At 57.2% G+C, this 17,506-nt stretch overlaps 5 protein-coding genes across 5 annotated transcripts; 1 reads left to right on the plus strand and 4 right to left on the minus strand.

Moving 5' to 3' along the window:
• Positions 1–765: 765 nt before the first annotated feature.
• Positions 766–2,952, minus strand: PHSY_002984 (expressed protein; the record flags this gene model as incomplete). The annotated part of the gene is made up of 1 exon (XM_012333605.1): positions 766–2,952. One exon carries the CDS (start codon positions 2,950–2,952, stop codon positions 766–768), a length of 2,187 nt encoding a protein of 728 aa, XP_012188995.1.
• Positions 2,953–4,577: 1,625 nt separating this feature from the next.
• On the plus strand, positions 4,578–7,397 carry PHSY_002985 (cyclin binding protein; the record flags this gene model as incomplete). The annotated part of the gene is made up of 1 exon (XM_012333606.1): positions 4,578–7,397. One exon carries the CDS (start codon positions 4,578–4,580, stop codon positions 7,395–7,397), a length of 2,820 nt encoding a protein of 939 aa, XP_012188996.1.
• A 5-nt stretch (positions 7,398–7,402) lies between these two features.
• On the minus strand, positions 7,403–9,863 carry PHSY_002986 (zinc knuckle containing protein; the record flags this gene model as incomplete). Its single annotated transcript, XM_012333607.1, has 2 exons — positions 7,403–7,554; positions 7,832–9,863. The coding sequence occupies 2 exons, from the start codon at positions 9,861–9,863 to the stop codon at positions 7,403–7,405; spliced, it is 2,184 nt and encodes a 727-aa protein (XP_012188997.1).
• A 581-nt stretch (positions 9,864–10,444) lies between these two features.
• PHSY_002987 (chitin synthase) lies at positions 10,445–13,237 on the minus strand (the record flags this gene model as incomplete). The annotated part of the gene is made up of 1 exon (XM_012333608.1): positions 10,445–13,237. One exon carries the CDS (start codon positions 13,235–13,237, stop codon positions 10,445–10,447), a length of 2,793 nt encoding a protein of 930 aa, XP_012188998.1.
• Positions 13,238–14,228: 991 nt separating this feature from the next.
• Positions 14,229–17,372, minus strand: PHSY_002988 (hypothetical protein; the record flags this gene model as incomplete). Its single annotated transcript, XM_012333609.1, has 1 exon — positions 14,229–17,372. One exon carries the CDS (start codon positions 17,370–17,372, stop codon positions 14,229–14,231), a length of 3,144 nt encoding a protein of 1,047 aa, XP_012188999.1.
• Positions 17,373–17,506: the final 134 nt, after the last annotated feature.

Below are 17,506 nucleotides of genomic sequence, written 5' to 3' on the forward strand. Positions count from 1 at the left end.
GGAGGTGGCGAGGGAGGAGGTGAAGGGGGTGGCGAGGGAGATGGTGGTGGCGGCGGTGAGGGAGGAGGTGAAGATGGTGGAGAAGGAGGAGGTGGAGATGGTGGAGGAGGTGACGAGGGAGGAGGTGAAGGGGGTGGCGAGGGAGATGGTGGCGGCGGAGGCGAAGGAGGAGGTGGTGGTCCCGGTGGTCGCGGCGGTCACGGCGGTCACGGCGGCGAAGAGAGGCGAAGCTATGGTGACGGCTTGAAGAGGGCCATCTGGCGCCGCTACGATGAGTAGGTGACAAGCGATCGACGGTGTAGGCTACCACCTTTGCCCCAGACGTCTGCTTTCCTCGTACAGACCCAAACTTCCTCCCAAAATGTGTCAACAGGTTTCCTCGTCGCTGCACTGATCAAAGTCTCCAACCTGTGGCACGCTGCACGAGATTCTCACAGCACAATACGATACTCTTCTCTCTCAGTCTAGTCTGCATGCTCGCAGTCCTCTAGGGGCCGAGTGTTGAGGTCTCGCTCACATACGCAAAGCATCGCTGTATCATTCTGTGCAAGGACAGACTGGGGATCATTGGCGTCTTGGTCGTAATTGTCCATTGATGCGTGACGACGAGTCGTGCAGGTCGTTAAAGCAATGTGAAGATGATTTACCAAATGACAGATTAGCAAGTGTTTGCCGATCCGATTGACTCGACAAGGCAATATCAAGATGGTCTCCATGTTGTTAGGCGATAGCACGCGTCCAACGATCGTCTCGAATGCCGTATGGTCAAGGCTTAGGCTCACCCTTTACCTCTTTTCCCCACCAGCTCTGGAAAGTCGTATTTGCCTGACCCGCTGCCGGCGTAGCGGCTGCTTCTGTTGACTGTCCCTCAGTCGCCTTGTCCGAGTCAGGTCGGATCGCACTCTTGTTCTCAGGAATCTCCGTCTTTGCTTCTACAGAAGCTTTGGCAGAAGACGTCTGCTGCTGGTTCGATTCGTACCATGCTCTTGCCTGAGCCTGAGCGGCTTGAATCCTTGTGATGGCGTTGATCAGACTTGGGGTCGCAGGGAAGCTGGGTGCGAGCGGTGACGTTGCAGTGCTGGAAGGGAAAGGTGGAGGAGGAGACATGGTCGTTCCACGCTCAAAACCTGGTCTTGTTGGCGACACTGTGGATGTTGCTGCACCACCGCTTCTGCTCGACAAACGCGAAGGAGCGGTCGGATCTACAGGGTTGACAGTGGTACCACTGATGCCGCTACCTGTGGATTCGTTTGCACTGAGACCCGTGTTGGTGCGATAGCTAGGTGGTCTGGGTTGGAGACCTGGCGAGCTGGCTTTGGTGTACTTGGTATCGCCGCTAGACGTGAGGGGCTTGAGATGGTCTGCTAACTCGTATGCCACTGCTTTGGATATGAGACTCTTTGTAGAGATTGCTCCCGGGTTGAGCTTATGAATGCTAGAATCGCTATCGTACTCCGTCTCTGAATCCGACTCGGATCTGTTCAGAGCTGAGAATTTGGCGGGGCCTTTCTTCCCGCCTCGAGCTCGGCGTGCCTTAGCTCCAAGTTTGGTCCTCGGAAGGTCTGTGAGCGGACTCTTTTCGAGATCGTCAATGGCAGCGGCCGAGACGTTCCCATAAGCAGGCTTTGTTGCAGGGGTGAACGCATTCGTCAATTTCTGCCACGCACTCGGTTCCGGCTCGAATGAACCAGCACGATCATCCGGAGAATCTCCAAGACTCTGAGTGAATGATCCGAGGTAGTTGTTCCATTCCATATCCGGATCCTCCGCCGCATGCTTGTGGAAGACGAACTCGAATGCGAACCCGATCAATGTTCCCAAAACAGAAGCTGCAATGAATCCCTTGAAAGCTCCCGTACCCCACTTCTTTGTTGCGCTCAGCTCGGAAGCCGAATTGTCCGGTGCGAAGAGTACGACCCAGAGGTCGATCCAGCTATCGGAACTGGCGCGTGGTGGTGCAAATAGTGCGACACCATCGAGGAAAGTGACCATGCCGATGATCGAGGTGCAAATGTTGAGAAGGTGAAAGTGGATCACGTTTCGTCGTGGGATGAGTAGAGGTGCGGTGACGAGACTGGTAAAGACGATGACAACCACAGTTCGAATGATCAAGGTGTGGATGCCAAAGATAGCCGTCACGATGAGGGTGAAGCATGCTCCCGAGAGCAGACCCGTAAATGCTCTTGCGAAGAGTGGCCAATGCGCTGAGAGGAAGGCACCGAGTAGACCGGGTAAGAGCCATATGAAGAAGAGCGAAGTCGAAGAGATCGTATCTCGATCAGCGACGCAGATAGCTGTCGTGATAACAGTTGCAAGGAAGGAGAAGAAGAGAAAGCCGACGACGAAACCTCCGACGCCAGCTGCGAGAGGTGGGCCAGCGAACAAGGGACTGAGGCGTCCCGCTTTCTTGACGCGCTCGTCGATCCTCTTTGCACTGTTGCCAAGCTGACATCCCCAGAAGAAGGATGTCCAGCCAAAGAAGAGCAAGAGTAGTCCCAAGACGATCCAGACGATGCACAGCACCACGCTCATCCAGTACTGTTGGTGGATCAGCTGCGAAAGCGAAAAGACGGGCGTGAGAGTCGCGTTGCCGCTGCTGATGCTGGAGCTTGATGCCGCTGTGACGGCAAGCGTGCTGTGCTGCAAATCGATCGAAGGTTGTCCACTGCTCGTGGCGAGCTCCGTGGGCTGTGTGAACTTGTGCAACCATGGACTGTCCTGGTGCGTGATCACGTAGCCCTGAATGGCCTTGGCAATGTCGGACGAGTCGTAACCTTGATACGTTGTCGGAGAATTCAAAGATTGAGCTTGGATCTCGGACATCTTTTGAGAGTGAGCAGTGAGTGCATCTGCGATGGCTTGTGCGTCATGGCCTTGAAATGTACGATCAGGATCCGAGTCGCGGATGGCGAGCCTGGATGCTACAGGTGGAACGGAGATGCGAGCAATCATAATGATGAAGCCTTGAGCACGACGCTGATGCGCCGAGCAGAGCTTCGCAAAAGCCAGAAGTGGGAGCAGAGAGGGTTTGAACGAGGTGAGGTCAAGAAGGCGAAGATGATGGGAGGAGAAGGTCAAGGATGATAGGTACCACGACAAGACGCCGGAATCAAGGCGTAGATTGGTCGAGTGGCTTCATAAGGTCCAACGTCCACATAAAAATGACGCCCAGCTGCACACAAGGCGCTCATCAAGACACGGCAGCATTGTAGCGCAGTCGATTCGCACACACGAAGTGCAACGCAGCTGCGTACTTTCGAACGCCGCTCAGGGGGGGGGGCGTACTGTACGACGGTCGCTGACTTCCGAGAGTTTGGTGCAGGTACCACCGAAGAAGAACACGCTACGCTGCCGTGGTGAGGTCAGAGCTTCGGTGCATGGACACAAAGCATGGCCAAATAAGGCAGGTGTGCTTGCCGTTCAGGGGCTGATGAGAAAGAGGTTGCCGCATGAGCCTTGTGCGGCAAGTTGGAGGAGCGGAGTACAATCGGTGCCAAACTCTAAGCTGCAGTGTTGGACTTGTTTGGTTGTGCATTTATAGGGGCTACACACGTCTCGCCTCGGCATGCGTTGGACAATCAAGATGAATGCTGACCTTGACACCCGATTTTCCCGATCCGATTGATTTTTGAGGGACCTCGCTTTCTTTGCCGGTCCAACACGGTCACACGAGAAGTACCTCTCTCCCTATCATTTTTGGATCACGCAGACGAAAACCCTCCGACCCTTGCACTTGATTCGTCGGCTTGTCAGACATTCTCGCCTTCGGCAGTGCAGCATCGGCAGAAGTCATCGAGACAATGACTCAAACGAGCACGAGCAGGCCGCTGCCATCGGCTTCACCGATGCACAAGCTGCTGCAGCGCCGATAAGAGCGGTTGTGACGGTCGAGGGGACAGAAAGTCAACCGTGGATCGGCAATCTCTTCCCTCTCAGGACCCTGACGACGCTGCCGGCAGATGCGACTTGTTCGTCAAGAGCAAACAGCAGGAGCACGCTCAAAAAATATCCCACAAATCAAAGAAAGGTTTTCCGCTCCTTTGGATTTTAGGTTACGCCGGCAAAAGAGGTGAATGTGGGACAGTAATTTACGCCTGCACAGAGAGAGAAGAGAGCGTGTGGGCGCACGTCCCGTGAACTTATCTGGAGATATCACACACCGCATTCGCCGAATCTGGCGGATTCTCCGCGTTCTCCGTCTTGATTGGCGTTCTTCTCAGCGTCTTCTCTCACAACGTCGCCATCGCTATCACCATCATTATCTTCAAAGCGTTCATTGCTTTCGTTCGCGTCTCTTTGAAGGAACGCTTCTCACATTGAAACAACATAGGGCGCTGCTTTTGTAAAGAGACAATTCGCCTACATCACGACGAAAAACGCCACATGTACCAGTCCTGAACCCATCATCAAGTTGCGATCATCACACATGCGCTACGCCTGGTCGCATTGGTAACAGCTGCGATTTCCCGGACAATCCGACCTCGGATAGATCGCCAGCTCGACACTAGAGCCCTCTCGAGCTCAGCTTTTCGTCTTCGCGCTTCCTAGCCAAGCCTCTGTGATCGGCTGCTCCCACCATGTTTTCGACCTTCTTTCAGCCCTGCGAGCTCAAGTTGCATCTGCTCCAAAATGCCATCTTCTTGCACCCTCCTGATCGTCCCCTGCCCGAGTCACACGAGAGGCCGCCCATGGCCAACGACGAGATCGTCAGAGGCCTCGTAGAGCTCTATGTCCCTTCCAATCGTCACATTTCCGGCATTCGCGTCCGACTAAAGGCGGCTCAAACTATCGCCCTTCTGGACCCAGCATCCGGCCTCACCCCTATCAGCTGGGAGGATTCCACCGTACTCGAAAAGGTCGTAGAGATCGGAATTCAGAGCGACAAAGAGAAGCACCTTGCCAACTATCATCACTCGCGCCTCTCGTTCAACAATAGATCATCCTCGGCTGGACCAGCTCTTCACACGGCTTCTTCATCTCACACGCAGCCGCGTGGCCGCAGCTCGGCTACGCCAGACCGATCTGGTCGGTCTGGGTCTGCCTTTGGATTGCGATCGCACAGTCCTGGTGGAAGCATTCCCGCTTCCATGGCACGCGCTGTCTCTCGCGGTCGCAAGATCGCCTCAGGTATGGGCAGAATCAGCCACAGCCCTTCGCCTTCCAATAGCCGGCCAGCGAGCAGGGCCTCGTCTCCTAGCGCACCAATCTCGTCCGAACGTGGACGTACTGCTACTCGTGCACCACCCACCTATGCATACGCCATCTCGGAAGCTTGTCAGAATAGTGCTGCGTCCGTGCCGCAGGATCAGGAGGTCGTCAATGTCAGTCTACCTCCGAGTCAAGCCGCCACGCCCCAACGATCACGTCGGCAGAGTCTCTCGTCCCGAACTCCACCGGACGAACGCGGCCAGCGGCAATCTACCCAGCCAGACGAGCTCGCTGACCACCTCCAAAGATCGCTGGCCGTTCATGCGGGCTCCAGTGACCGTCGAAGCGCTAGTGCTACGCCGGTGGAGCAAGGCTCATCCCGCTCATCCACTTTACATCCGACCTTGCTGGTCGAGGACGACAGAGGCAAAGCCAAGTCCAGAAGCTCTTCCATCGGCTTTTTTGGTTCTCGCAAAGCCCGAAGCAAGTCGCGAGCTCCCTTGTCGCGCGGTACTGCCGGCCAGTCGAGCGATCTCGTGCAAGTGGACGAGGAAGGCGATCGCGGACGCAGAGGTGCGTGGGATCGACCCCCGCTCGAGCCGTCTGGCTCTTCAGGAGGCTTGAGCGTCACTCCAGGCTCCGAGGGGGAATCGGGATGGGAAACGGAGTCTACTCAAGACGGTCTCGAATTGCAGAAGGGAGTGCACGGTTTCGAGTTCGCCTTCATCATTCCGTGCGATGCCCCACCGTACGAGCGATCTCCCTTTGGTCGGGTTCGATACATCATCAAAGCCACTGCTATCGGCGCCGGTCGCGCCAAATCCAACGTAGAGTGCTGGCGCGACCTCTATCCCATGGTCAACCCTTGCCCGGATAGCGGGCCTACACCGCTCACCGTGCTCTACAACGACCTTCACCCGACCGTCGGTCTTGTGTCAATTGCATGCACCTCCAACAACATCTCGGTCGGCGGCGTCTTTAACATCGATGTCAACTCACCCACACCACCCAAAGACCTCATCGTATACCTCGTTCGAGTATCGCTCGAGACGACGATCGAACTCACCACCAAGCGCAAGGGCAAGCAGACGGTGCCCGTCCAACGTTCCAAGCTCTTCGAGAAGGGATGGGTGCCTCCCAAGAACAACGATGGATCTCACGGCGACGGCAAACGCACGGACGGCTTCGTCCGCAATAACGGCACAGAGGACGCGTGGACGGTCCAAGGCATAGCACGAATGCCCGACGACAACCACATCCGCGCATCCACGGTCGCTGCCTCCAAGGCGAGCATCCGTTTCAGCCATGTGATCGTGGTCGAGATCGTACACAGTCGCAGACCCGCCGGTAGCACGGCCAAGACTGCCGAGGAGGAAGCCAAGGAGCGAAGGCTGAAGGTGTTTGCGCTGCGACAGCCGGTGCTGGTTCCGTCGTGCTGCTGCGCGTACGATGCGGTGACGTTGCCGGCGTACAGCGCCGCCCCGGATCCATCGAGCCGAAGAGCAGAGATGCCGTACGATCTTTCAACTTTCAACCACCATCCGCCCAACAGCGACGGCTCTGCTTCCGCCGCATCCGCTGCCAACGGCAGCAGCAGCAGCAGCAGCAGCGGCATCACCACCGCAGGACCTAACACCGCTAATACGTCCACCGCGGTCCACGGCGCATCTCAGCTCTTCTGCGTATGCGGTATGTCGCTGCAAGACCTCAGCGCACAGGAGAGGGCCCTGATCCCCAGCGCACCGCTCGACGTCATGCGCGGCGAACTCTTCCGACACCAAGGCAAGATTGGCGAACTTCCACCTCGACTCGAGAACAGACGCAGGAGTCCCAGCACCTCCTCCAGCGCCAGCGGCATCGTCGCGAGCCTCCGCGGTAGGAGGCGCTCGACGAGCAGCACCCGCACCGCCTCCGCATCCGCCACCGGCGGCAGTCCTTCAGGTGCCACCGGATCGTCCGGCGAAAGGCGACCGTCAATCACAGCGAGCATCAAGGGTCGAAGTCCGAGCATCAGCTCCGCGCTTCGTGCGAGGAGTTCCAGTAGCTCCAGCACGGGGTACAGAGGCGGAGCGGCTTTCGGTAGAGGCGAGAGCGTGAGCAGGGGGAGTGCGATCAGCCGCACCAGCGCGGCGAGCAGCGCAGGGTTGAGGACGCACAGTCCTATGGGCAGGGGCGGAGCCAGGGCTGGCACTGGGACCGGCGGCTCCACCTCCACCGATAGCACCGCTAGCTCCAGCCAAGGTGCCTAGCCCTCTCAACACACAGTTTTTCGATAGGCACCAGCATCAAATTTATCTTCGTCACCGTCGTTCATCTCAAGTCTGTGACACCTCTTTTCGTGTGATTTGCGCATGTTCGCGATGGTCTTTCGCGCTCGAGAATGCGCGCAAGAGTTGTTCAAGTCGACTGAGATTGCGCGGGACGATGCAGCGCTTTCGCTATCGTCTAACCTAGGCAACGCGAAGCGCGTACGATGCTCAAAAGTAGCTTCCGCGGTACTTGCTTCCTCCGCCCCTGATCTTCTCCCCACCACCACCTCCACCACCACCACCTCCACCGCTCTTCCCTCTCCCTCCTCCTCCTCCTCCCGATCCACCACCACCTCCTCCACCAGACCGACCCCTCTCACCCCTCCTGGCCTTCCTCTTCCCACCCCCACCACCACTTCTACTCGACTGCCCACCTCTGTCATCCTGCCGCTTGTTTGAGAACCTTCCACCCTTGAAACCGCTACTGCTACTGGTGCTGCCTCTGTTATCTCCATTGTGACCCCACCCAGTGTTCTTCTTCTGCCCTCTCGAGCCCTTCCCATCACCCCGCCTCTTCTTCCGCCCCGATCCGCCTTCATCGTCGCTGGAATCGCTGTCGAAATCATCCCTGAAATCATCATCGCTATCCACCACCACCGGGTCGCTGAACGTATCCCCCTTTCTTCGCTTGTTCGGTCCATCTCCCCGCTTGCCACCACCAACGATCTCCTTGATACTCTTGACACCTCTCGTATCCAAACCTTTAGCTTCCAGGTCGGCCTTCTCCTCCAATACCGCCCTGATCTCGTCCGCATACTCGGGATGATCCTGCCTCTCCCTCAACCACTGTTTGAACAGATGCTCCGGCAGCGGTTTCTTGTTCTTCTTTGCCTCTTTACGAGTGAGGAACCCTCCTTCCACAGCAACAGCCTTGGTTCTACCAAACGAAACGACGTTATCTCCCGGCCGAGGCGATGCTGTTCGACTCGAACTCGGCGATGTCAAGACATGCTTGCCGATAGCGAGTCGCTTGTTGTTGGGTGTGCTTCGACCAGACGAACTCGGAATAGCATCGCTAGACACGTGCATCGTGGCGCTGTTGCCGACGCTAAACGTGAATTGCGAAGACGGCATCTCAAAGCCTGCGAGTGGCGGAGCACCAGGAAGGAGTTTGGCAAACGGTCCGAGACGAGATACGAATTCGGAGAACGCGGATGGCTCGTTGGTGCCTCGTGTCGGATTGCATCGCGGCTCCGGGCAGTCGTCACCCCAATGGTTGCTCGAGGTGGAGCAGTTGTAACACCACCGTGTTGCCGGGTCAAACTGCGAACCCGAGCCCGAAGGCGTAGGCAGCTGCGGTTCGCCGGCTTTGGCAAACTCGTCTTCGGAATCCGAAAGCTCCTCCGGGTCTGGGTCCAAATTGCGTCTGGGATCGCGAGTGCTTGAGGTACTTTGCAACTTGAAGAACACTTTTGCTCGATGACGATCGACGTCGTCCAGCGTGCTGTAGGTGTACACCCTCCATAGGGTAGGACACAAAGCCTTGACGTGGCTGTACGATCCGCAGCGCTCGCATTCTTCGCTTCGAGGTCCGCGCCGCGGTTTCGGGCAGGTCCTTGTCTGATGACCCATACCACCGCAGCGGAAACAGCTCGTCGACATGGGGCAGAAGCGTGTAGGATGGTCGTCCATGGCACCGCATGCTAGACAGTGCTGATGAGGGCAATGGCGTCGATCGTGTCCGAGTTCGCCACATGCAAGACACTGTTCCTTCGCCCTCCGTTCGGCTTTCTCCTCTGCGCCGTAGTAACGATTCGCTGTCGAGGGATCCATGTCGAGTTGTTCAAAATCGCCCATGTCGCCTTCGAGGTCATCATTATCTGCATCAATCAGGTCGTCGGCTGCAACATCTCGTGATGGGGTCGTAGTTCTGCCGTTCGGCTGAGTGGCAGCAGCGTTGCCGCTAGTTTGTGGGATGACACTAATGTGACTTGGGAGCAGCAGACCTGCTTCTACGTGTGTCTCTGCTCGATCGGCCTTTGCTTCATCTTCCAAGGCAATCTCTCGGTCGACGTCCATATCACCAGCCGTGTCGATAACGAAGCTCATTTCACCAGTTTCTGCCTCTTGCGTATATGCACCTTCCTCTTCCTGCTCATCTTCGGCGTCGTGATCGCCGTCGCCGTTTGTCCCATCGTCTATCCTATCGGACTTTGCTTCCCTATCTGAGCCCTCGCCAGTGAGATCAATGTAGATACCGTCGTCGGATGTTCCGGTACGATAGCGATTTTTTGTCGATTTCGAGCTGGAAGCACGGTTTTGCTCAGAAGCTTTGCCTGATCGCGAGGCTGAGCCCTTTCCTTTGCCTCCTGCAGACCCATTTGAGCTCTTGGATGACTCTCCTGCTTTCTCTACCGTAGAAAGCGCGGCCTGTTGAGCTGCGTCGACCACCTGTGCGCCGTTCATGATTGTCTCTGCCTCGACCCTGGAGCGCGTGTCGGTCGTCGAATGAATGTCCCTTTACTCCAGCTAACTTAGCAGACCATCGTCATGAGGCACTCCAGACCAGATGAATATCGAAGCGCCAAGATCTTCGAAGTGTCGTGCAGATTTGAAGGATGTGTGAGTGATACGAGAGAAGGCAAGACGTGCGCAGTCAGGAAAAGGTCAAGTGGGCGCTGTGATTGATGAAGTGATGCAGCTCACATTCAGCCAAACGCCCGATCTAACGAAAACTGTGGATCGGCTGGCAGTTGGAGTTGACGAGCATGACGCGATGAATTTTTTTCCTCAAAATGTCGCCAAACTTTTTTATTCCATCTTGCTTCTTCTCGAAGTGGAGGAAAACCAACGTCGTAGGCTAAGGCGTGTTTCAACAGTGCCGCCATCTGATGCTCGTCTTGACTAGTCTTGACACTGATCATGTCTCTTCCCTGTCAAACGCCATGCAGCACAGCTTCCATCGGCCACACAGAATGTATGGATTGTGTAAGAATCTTCTGAATGCGTAAATGTTCGTGATATCATTATAGCGCCAAGTGCAGAATCTATTCGCCGGAGAAGAGCCGCTTGATCAAGTAAATCGTAGACCCCATCATTCTGAACAGGGCCAATCCTGCGACCGAGTACAACAGGAATCCCATGTAGATCGTTCTCGTTCCCACCGAGCTGATATTGAGGATGCCCACCACCAGCGCCGCATTGCTCAAACTCCAACAGAGCACCACGTTCGTTCGCACAGTGGCGTAGTAATCCTTCTGCTTTTGCTCTTTATCCACCGGACCAGGTCCGGCTTTGGGCGCCTTGTTGCTCAGCACGTGGATCGCATCGTCGTATGCGTCGTTGATGTCCTTGGACTCGGTAGGAATGGCTACCTCGACCTGATTCGTTCCGGACCCACCGACGACTCCAAGATCGGTCATGACCTTGTCCGAGCCTTTGGTACCCCAAGAGATGTCGTTGATGTTGGCAAACGCGTAGATGCTGATCACGTTGACAAATGTGGGCGCCAGGAGCAGATACTGCACGATCGAGGTGATCATGTGCATCGGTTCGAGGAACATGATGCTCGCGATCAACCAGATTCCGAAGGTAGCGGCTAGCGAGATCACGATGTTGACAAACGTTCGATTCGTAACGAGCGCTTCTGCTCCTCCACCATTGGGACCCGTCGCATTGAGGATCGAATTGACCGCCAGATAGATGGCTGCACCCGTCATGTAGACCGTCATGAGCGCAAACACCACCATGGCTAGTGTATAGCCAGCCTTGCTTCCAGCGGGTCGGTTGCCCATCGAAAGCAAGAAGCAAAAGATGATGAACGCAATGTAGATGTACGAGAGCACCAGATTGGGCACCTTGAGCGCATGGATCTTGTCGCTCATGGCGCTCGTAAGGATGAAGAAGGCGATGAAGAAGTTGGCCATGCCGAACCACGAAAAGATGAGCTGGATCGTCTGGTAGACAATCTCAATGTGAAGCGCAAACTTGCGTCCGAACGAATGCGAAGAGCGGTAGATGTAGCCGAATTTGATAATCGAATGGATGCCGGCGAAGAAAGATCCGTTGAGCCATCGCCGACGCTGCGAGATCAGCTCGGGAACTTGGTCGGGCACATCCGTGACAGCTTGCGCTGATTTGACATAGTGTAGGATCCAGGCGCTATCCCGTTTGGACACCAACTCCCAACACAAGATGCGGTCCTCGGCAAGATACATGTTGGATGTAAAGACGTCGGCGTCCGATTGACCACCGTGCAGCGTTTCCCCTTTGAAGTAGGAATGCAAGGGACCCTGGCCGTGAACGTCGTTCTGCAGTGCGATGTAGCGGTAAGCCGAAAAGGCGCCTGGAAGCACCGTGATGTAGCCGAACACCGACTCGAGCGGCTTGTCGAGGATGTTGGACATCTTGTATTCGAAGTTCTGCGCTGCCACGAGCGGATTCAGCAGCGCACCCCAGAATTTGCCCTTGAGAGCGACGATCTCACCGCATGCACCGCCAATGTTGGAGTTGATGTCAAAGGCCTTCCACAGGTGGTAGATAGATCGAGGTCTCGGCATTGTTCCCACATCGAGCAGCACGCAGACGTTGGGCTGCAGGATCTGGCCGAAAGCGTTGAAGAACCAGCGATGCGAGTTGATCTTCTTCTGGTTGCGCTCCTTGAGGCAGAAGAGGATCTGCACGGGCATGATGCCCTTTTCGCGGCCCTTAAAGTGCATGCTGGGGTCGATCGAGAGCTGCGCCGTGTACTCGTAGATGTGCGCGGTGACTGGCTTGCCGTTGACGACGTTCTTACCTACTCCCTCTTGGTAGACACCCATGGCAGCGAGACACGACAAGGTGCGCGAGTTGATCTTGAGACGGCCGTCCGAGACGATGCAGACGACGACTTTCTTCCAGCCCTCCTTGCCCCACGTCTTGGAGCGTTCTCGAGTGCAGAGGTGGGCAATGTTGGTCATGACTCCGTGCATGGTGCGAGTGAAGAGCTCTTCATCCTCGTTGTACATGGTCAGAACGATGAAGAGCTCGGTGCGGCGAGGCGGGTCGAAGAGGACCTGTCGCAAGGTGTAACGCTCGCTCTTGAAGTCGTCCGGGTCGCAAGTAGCTGCAGTGTATCGCATGTGGGTAAACTCTCGAGACTCTCGGTCGTTGAGCTTGTCGAGCAGCTTCGAGGGCACGGGACAGTCAAGGACGAGGTTGCCGTGGTACAGCTCGACCCTCTTGAGTGTCTTGTATCGTCGAGGTACACGCTGAGGGATCTTGCCGAAGCGGACTCCTCCAGCCTGACCATTTTCGAGCAAGTTTGGATCAAAGCCGCCGGGTGTGTAATCGTCGTCATGGGGAGCCTGCGTCCGCAGCAGCCGTCCTCTCGCATGACCATTAACGACATCCTCGTCCATCACGTCGTCGTCACCATCGGCGTACTTGTCCATGGGGCCAACATGGTTCCCATGCTCGTCGAAATGCGAGGCGGGAGCATACGCGTAGTTGCCCTGTCTTGGCAGGAGAGGGACATCGCCATCATGCTCATCGAAGGGATCCACACCGCCGTGTTGAGGCTGTGAGTCTGCGTACGGATTCGCCATGCGGGGCGGGCTCAAGTTGGCAGGCGGATACGAGGGACGATGGCCGTCGTAGTAGTTGGCGGAGGGCAGGTCGTAGCCGGAATGATCGCCTGCTGTCGAAGGGGGCATATACTGGTCATAGGCTACGTGAGGCGGAGTGGCTGGATCTGCGCCCATGTCATAGGTTGGATACGCATTGTGACCGTGCGCATCTTGCGGCTGATGATGAGCTTCATCGGACTGTGGCCCACCGCCGAATGGATAGCGAGGTGGCATGCTGTGTCTCGGACTCCTTACCGCGGAGATCGAAGTGGGTTGAAGGGGCAGCGAAGCGACGTTGGCGAAAGGAGTCGATTTTGTGGACAGGAGTCCTTGACCTCGTCGCCTTGTCCGTCGGGATCGTCCAGATGAAGCAGGCTTTCCGGGTATATGTGGGCGAGACGAGACACGTCTTGATGGCTGATAGCGATGGTGTTGGTGGTAACAAGTTGGGAGAGAAAGAGACAGATTCAAGCTCAATTCGATGCGGCGATCTCGGAAGAAGGTGCTGCTGATCCTTGGTCAGAAGATCACGAGCCAGATGCATGACAGCCCTGACTGATCCCAGCCGAGGCACACACAGGGACCGTCTCTGCCGTGCTTGGGCGCTTGTGGCGCCCTGTGAGTTCAGGCTGTGTTCCGAAAAGCCAAAAAAATAAAGCAGTGCTGTTTGTCAAGTGTTGGACTTGAATATCTACACTGCTCCTCAGCTGTCACTTTGCCGTTTCACTCTCGGGTTTGGGGTTTTTTGGTGTGTGTGTTTCTTTTTCGCGCTGCGCAACGGCGTCATTTGGGACGATTTGGCGTTTCAACACGTCTGCACGGCGCAGCCGGACCCTGAGAAGCTTTCCATCACGCGCTGTCCACAGTCGCCCTCAGCCCGGACCTAACAATCTCGTTCGGAAAAAGGAGTTCATCGGTTGCCCCTATTCTCTTGGCAAACCCTGCAAACACTGCTTTTTGCTGCAGTGGACCGGCTCTGCAATCCACGATATTATTATACTGTCTCAAGCCCCTGAGGCGCGCAGCACTGCCAGTGAAGATTTGCCGAGCTTTTGTGGTCCTGCCTATATCTGGTCAGCCACGGTCCTCCGTCGACAGCCTCGCCCACCACTTGCCATATTGGACAGCCTCTGATACAGTTCCTCACGGCCTGACCAGTGAAGTAAAAGATGTCATCTGCGAGTCGATACGTAATGATGCTAAGAAACGGGATGCAACGTACACATCAGCTCCGGGAAGCAGGGTCAAGAGGCTGGTAGACAGGCAGATTTTCCTCCTCGTCCAGTCGTGGCTCCGCCTCGCTCTCTTCAAGTCCAGCCATCGGCTGCACGCGAGACCCTGCAGCTGACGACCCGGACGGCTGCACTCCTACTCCGTACAACTCCGCCTGCTGCTGCTGTCGATTGAAACGTGCCTGTGCTGCGTGTCGTTGCACTTCGTCAGCTTCCTGTCTGGCTTCCGTCTCCTTCCGCTCCCTCTCCGTCATCTGCGAAGAAGCGCCAAGCGTGCTTGGAGAGAATGAGGAGCTGGACGAACCTGTCACGGTTGATCTCTGTGGAGTCTGGCCACTGACGCTGACTGTAGGCTGACCACGCAGCGTAATCGCATCGACGATCCAGCTGCCCAGATAATGGACAGGTGCCGAACCTCCGGCGGCCGTGGCGGCAGAGTGGGTCAAATCTGCGATCAACTGTCGTATCTTGGCCTCGGCGATGCTGGCAGAAGCGCCGGGATACTGCAGCTCGAGCAAGTAGCTGCTTCGCCAGACGCTGCTGCTCCCATCGCTGGACGCTTCTCCGATCGAGGCCGGCCGACGGTCCACCTTCCGAACAGCAACACTTCCCAATTGTGAGAGCTGCACCATCAGCTTGTCGAGTACACTGGCACTGTCGCTGCCGTAGCTGCCAGCCTCCGCCGCAAGGTCCGATGCGAGCGCGTCACGCACGCTCAGCAGCGAGCGGCCCGTCGTGCCAGCGACGCTCGATGCATGATAGAGACGCGACATTGCCGCTGGCAGCGCGTTGACCGAGAGCAGAGCTGCAAGAGGCTCACTCGCCAATACCAAGAAACGTGTGCGGTTGTCCTTGACATCCTGAATTCGAGATCGCAGCACACGCACGCCGATGGCCGAGACTGCTGCTTCGGCTCCCACCGCAGCCACGAGCGAGTTCGAAGAGAAGCCGAGCGATTCGTGCGCATGGTCGATCGACGTGGACGATCTGCCGGGCGCCGTGCCCGCCTCAAATTCCAGAGCGGTGACAGCGGCTGCAGCTGTCGACTCGACCGCTTTCTTCTTGGCTTGCGGCAGATAGCGTGTGAGATAGTGTGAGCATTGGCCGAGCGCTTGCTCGTGCGAAATGACGTTGGTTATGTTGGACAGCGTGTCGTCGCGGATGGGTGCGTTGGGATCCGTATCGCCCTGCAGCTGAAGCAGATGGTGGTATGTCTTGGGTCCGCAGAGCAAGGCATGGTCCACCGACAAGCACGCCTCGCCAACCACGTGCAGCTGAGCGCCATCCTCGGGCCTGAAGGCGTGGCGATCGCCGTTGCTGATGCCGAGCAGGTTGTCCAACGTGTCACGCACCGGCCCGAATGTGCTATTCTCGACCGGAACGATGGCGATCTTGGCGTTCCCAGGTGTCCCGCGACGGACGAAATCGATAGCTCCGGTGATGCTCTGCATGGGGATGAGATTGGTGCCCGCCTCGCCAAACACCTTGAGCGCAGCTTGGTGGCTGTACGTGCCTGTGGGGCCGAGGTACGCAACGGCGCCTGCGGAGATCGAGGCCGAACGCTGGCTCACCGAGGATCGGCGTGGTCGAAGGGTTCCCGACTTGGGTCCGCCAGGACCGGTCGGAATCACGCCCGTCTCGGCGACAGTGGGGCCAGGTGGACCCGGAGGCGGGAGATGCTCTTCGTCTTGAGGTGCAGTGCTGCCTGGGACAGAGGTAGCAGCAGAAGCTGCAGCAGAGTCAGCGAAAGGGTTGGCAGTGGCGGAGCGCAACGTATCTGATGCAGTCGAAGACGAGCCTCGCTGAGGACGAGGTGGGAGCAGCGGCGCAGGCAATGCGGTGGGACTGAGATTGAGCTTCTGTGTGGACCCGCTGCCGCTGTTTTGCGAGGCTGCCAAGCCCGATTGGAGGAGATCGCCGCGATCCGATGAACCGCTAGACCTGCGCGGCGAGGGAGGCTCGGCAAGCGGAGCAGCGGCTGCCGAGGCTGTGGTGGCTTGATCATTCTGCAGCTCCGACTTGTGAGAACTGGCGTACGTGACCGTGTCGGCGCGGCCGAGGCTGCCAGTTGCTGAGAACGCTGAGTCCGATGGAAGGCTGGGAAGCGATAGATCAGGGCGGAAGGATGTCAGTGCAGAAGCGAGGGCTGCTCGAACTTCGGCGGTCCTGGATGCGCTCTCCCACAGAGGAATCGTGTCACCGCGATGCTTGACGGTGGCAGGGAAAGGCGACTTGTCGGTCGGCACCAGCGTGGTAAGCAGCTTGCCGTAGCGCGCGGCGAGGGCCATCTTCTCGCCGAGCTCGATGAGGCTGTCAAACATGGCGGCGTAGCCTTCCTTGACGCTTTCGCGCTTGGTGCGGCTGAGATACTCTTCGTCGGCTTGATCATCGTTTAGCAGATCTTGCAGGCGTTTCTCAGTATTTTGGATGCGTTCGCTCCCAGCTGCGATGGCGCGTTCGGGGACAAGAGCGTGGAGCTCTTTTTTCAGTTTGCTGCGATTGGCTCTTCGTTGACCCAGCTCCATCTCGGCCTTTTCGAAGCGCTTGAGACGGCTGCGTGCCTGCTCGGATCTCTGGCTATGGGCGGTCTCGAGCTGACCGATCTCGTGCCAGACAAAGGCGAGGCGGTCGGCGACATCTACAAGCATCTCATCTCCGACACCGTCTTCGCGCTTCTCGGGAAGGTGATGCTGGCCCCAGACAAAGGTGGCCTTGGCGAGCGCCTTGGCTTCACGTCCAGCCGCTTCGTGATCGATGTTGAAGCTCTTGACGGCTTGGTTGAGCAGGTGAAACTGACGGGTAGATTCGTAGCGAGGATCGACGGAAGCGAGGCCTTGTCGGAAGAGGTGAGGAACCGAGCCGGTGTATGTGAAGCCGGAAGCTGAGGCTGAGTTCGGAGCGGCAGGGTCGCCCGACGCAGAAGCATCGCCCGTCTTACTGGTAGAGGAAGCGGCATGGTGCGCTTGCAGCTGCTGAGCAGCGGCTTCGGCACGCTCCCTGGCCTTTTGGAAGAAGGAGGCCATGATTCTTGCTCGAGAATGGCCCGATGTCGACGTATGATGGAAGTGAGAGGGCAAGAGCGGTTCAATTGTGTGTGCACAGTCAAGGTGAATCGGTGAGCGGGCAGCATGAATCATTCCCGAACAACTTTAATTCCATTTAAAGTGGGCACTGCGGCTGTGCATTTCGCACGGGGCAGCTGCGCTTCGCTCCTCAACTTATTCGCCACAGCAAAGCGCAGCACCGTTGCCTCGCTGAGTTCAGCCACGTT

This window comes from Pseudozyma hubeiensis (assembly GCF_000403515.1).
Source record: "Pseudozyma hubeiensis SY62 DNA, scaffold: PHS32, whole genome shotgun sequence".
NCBI classification, from domain to species: Eukaryota; Fungi; Basidiomycota; class Ustilaginomycetes; order Ustilaginales; family Ustilaginaceae; genus Pseudozyma; species Pseudozyma hubeiensis.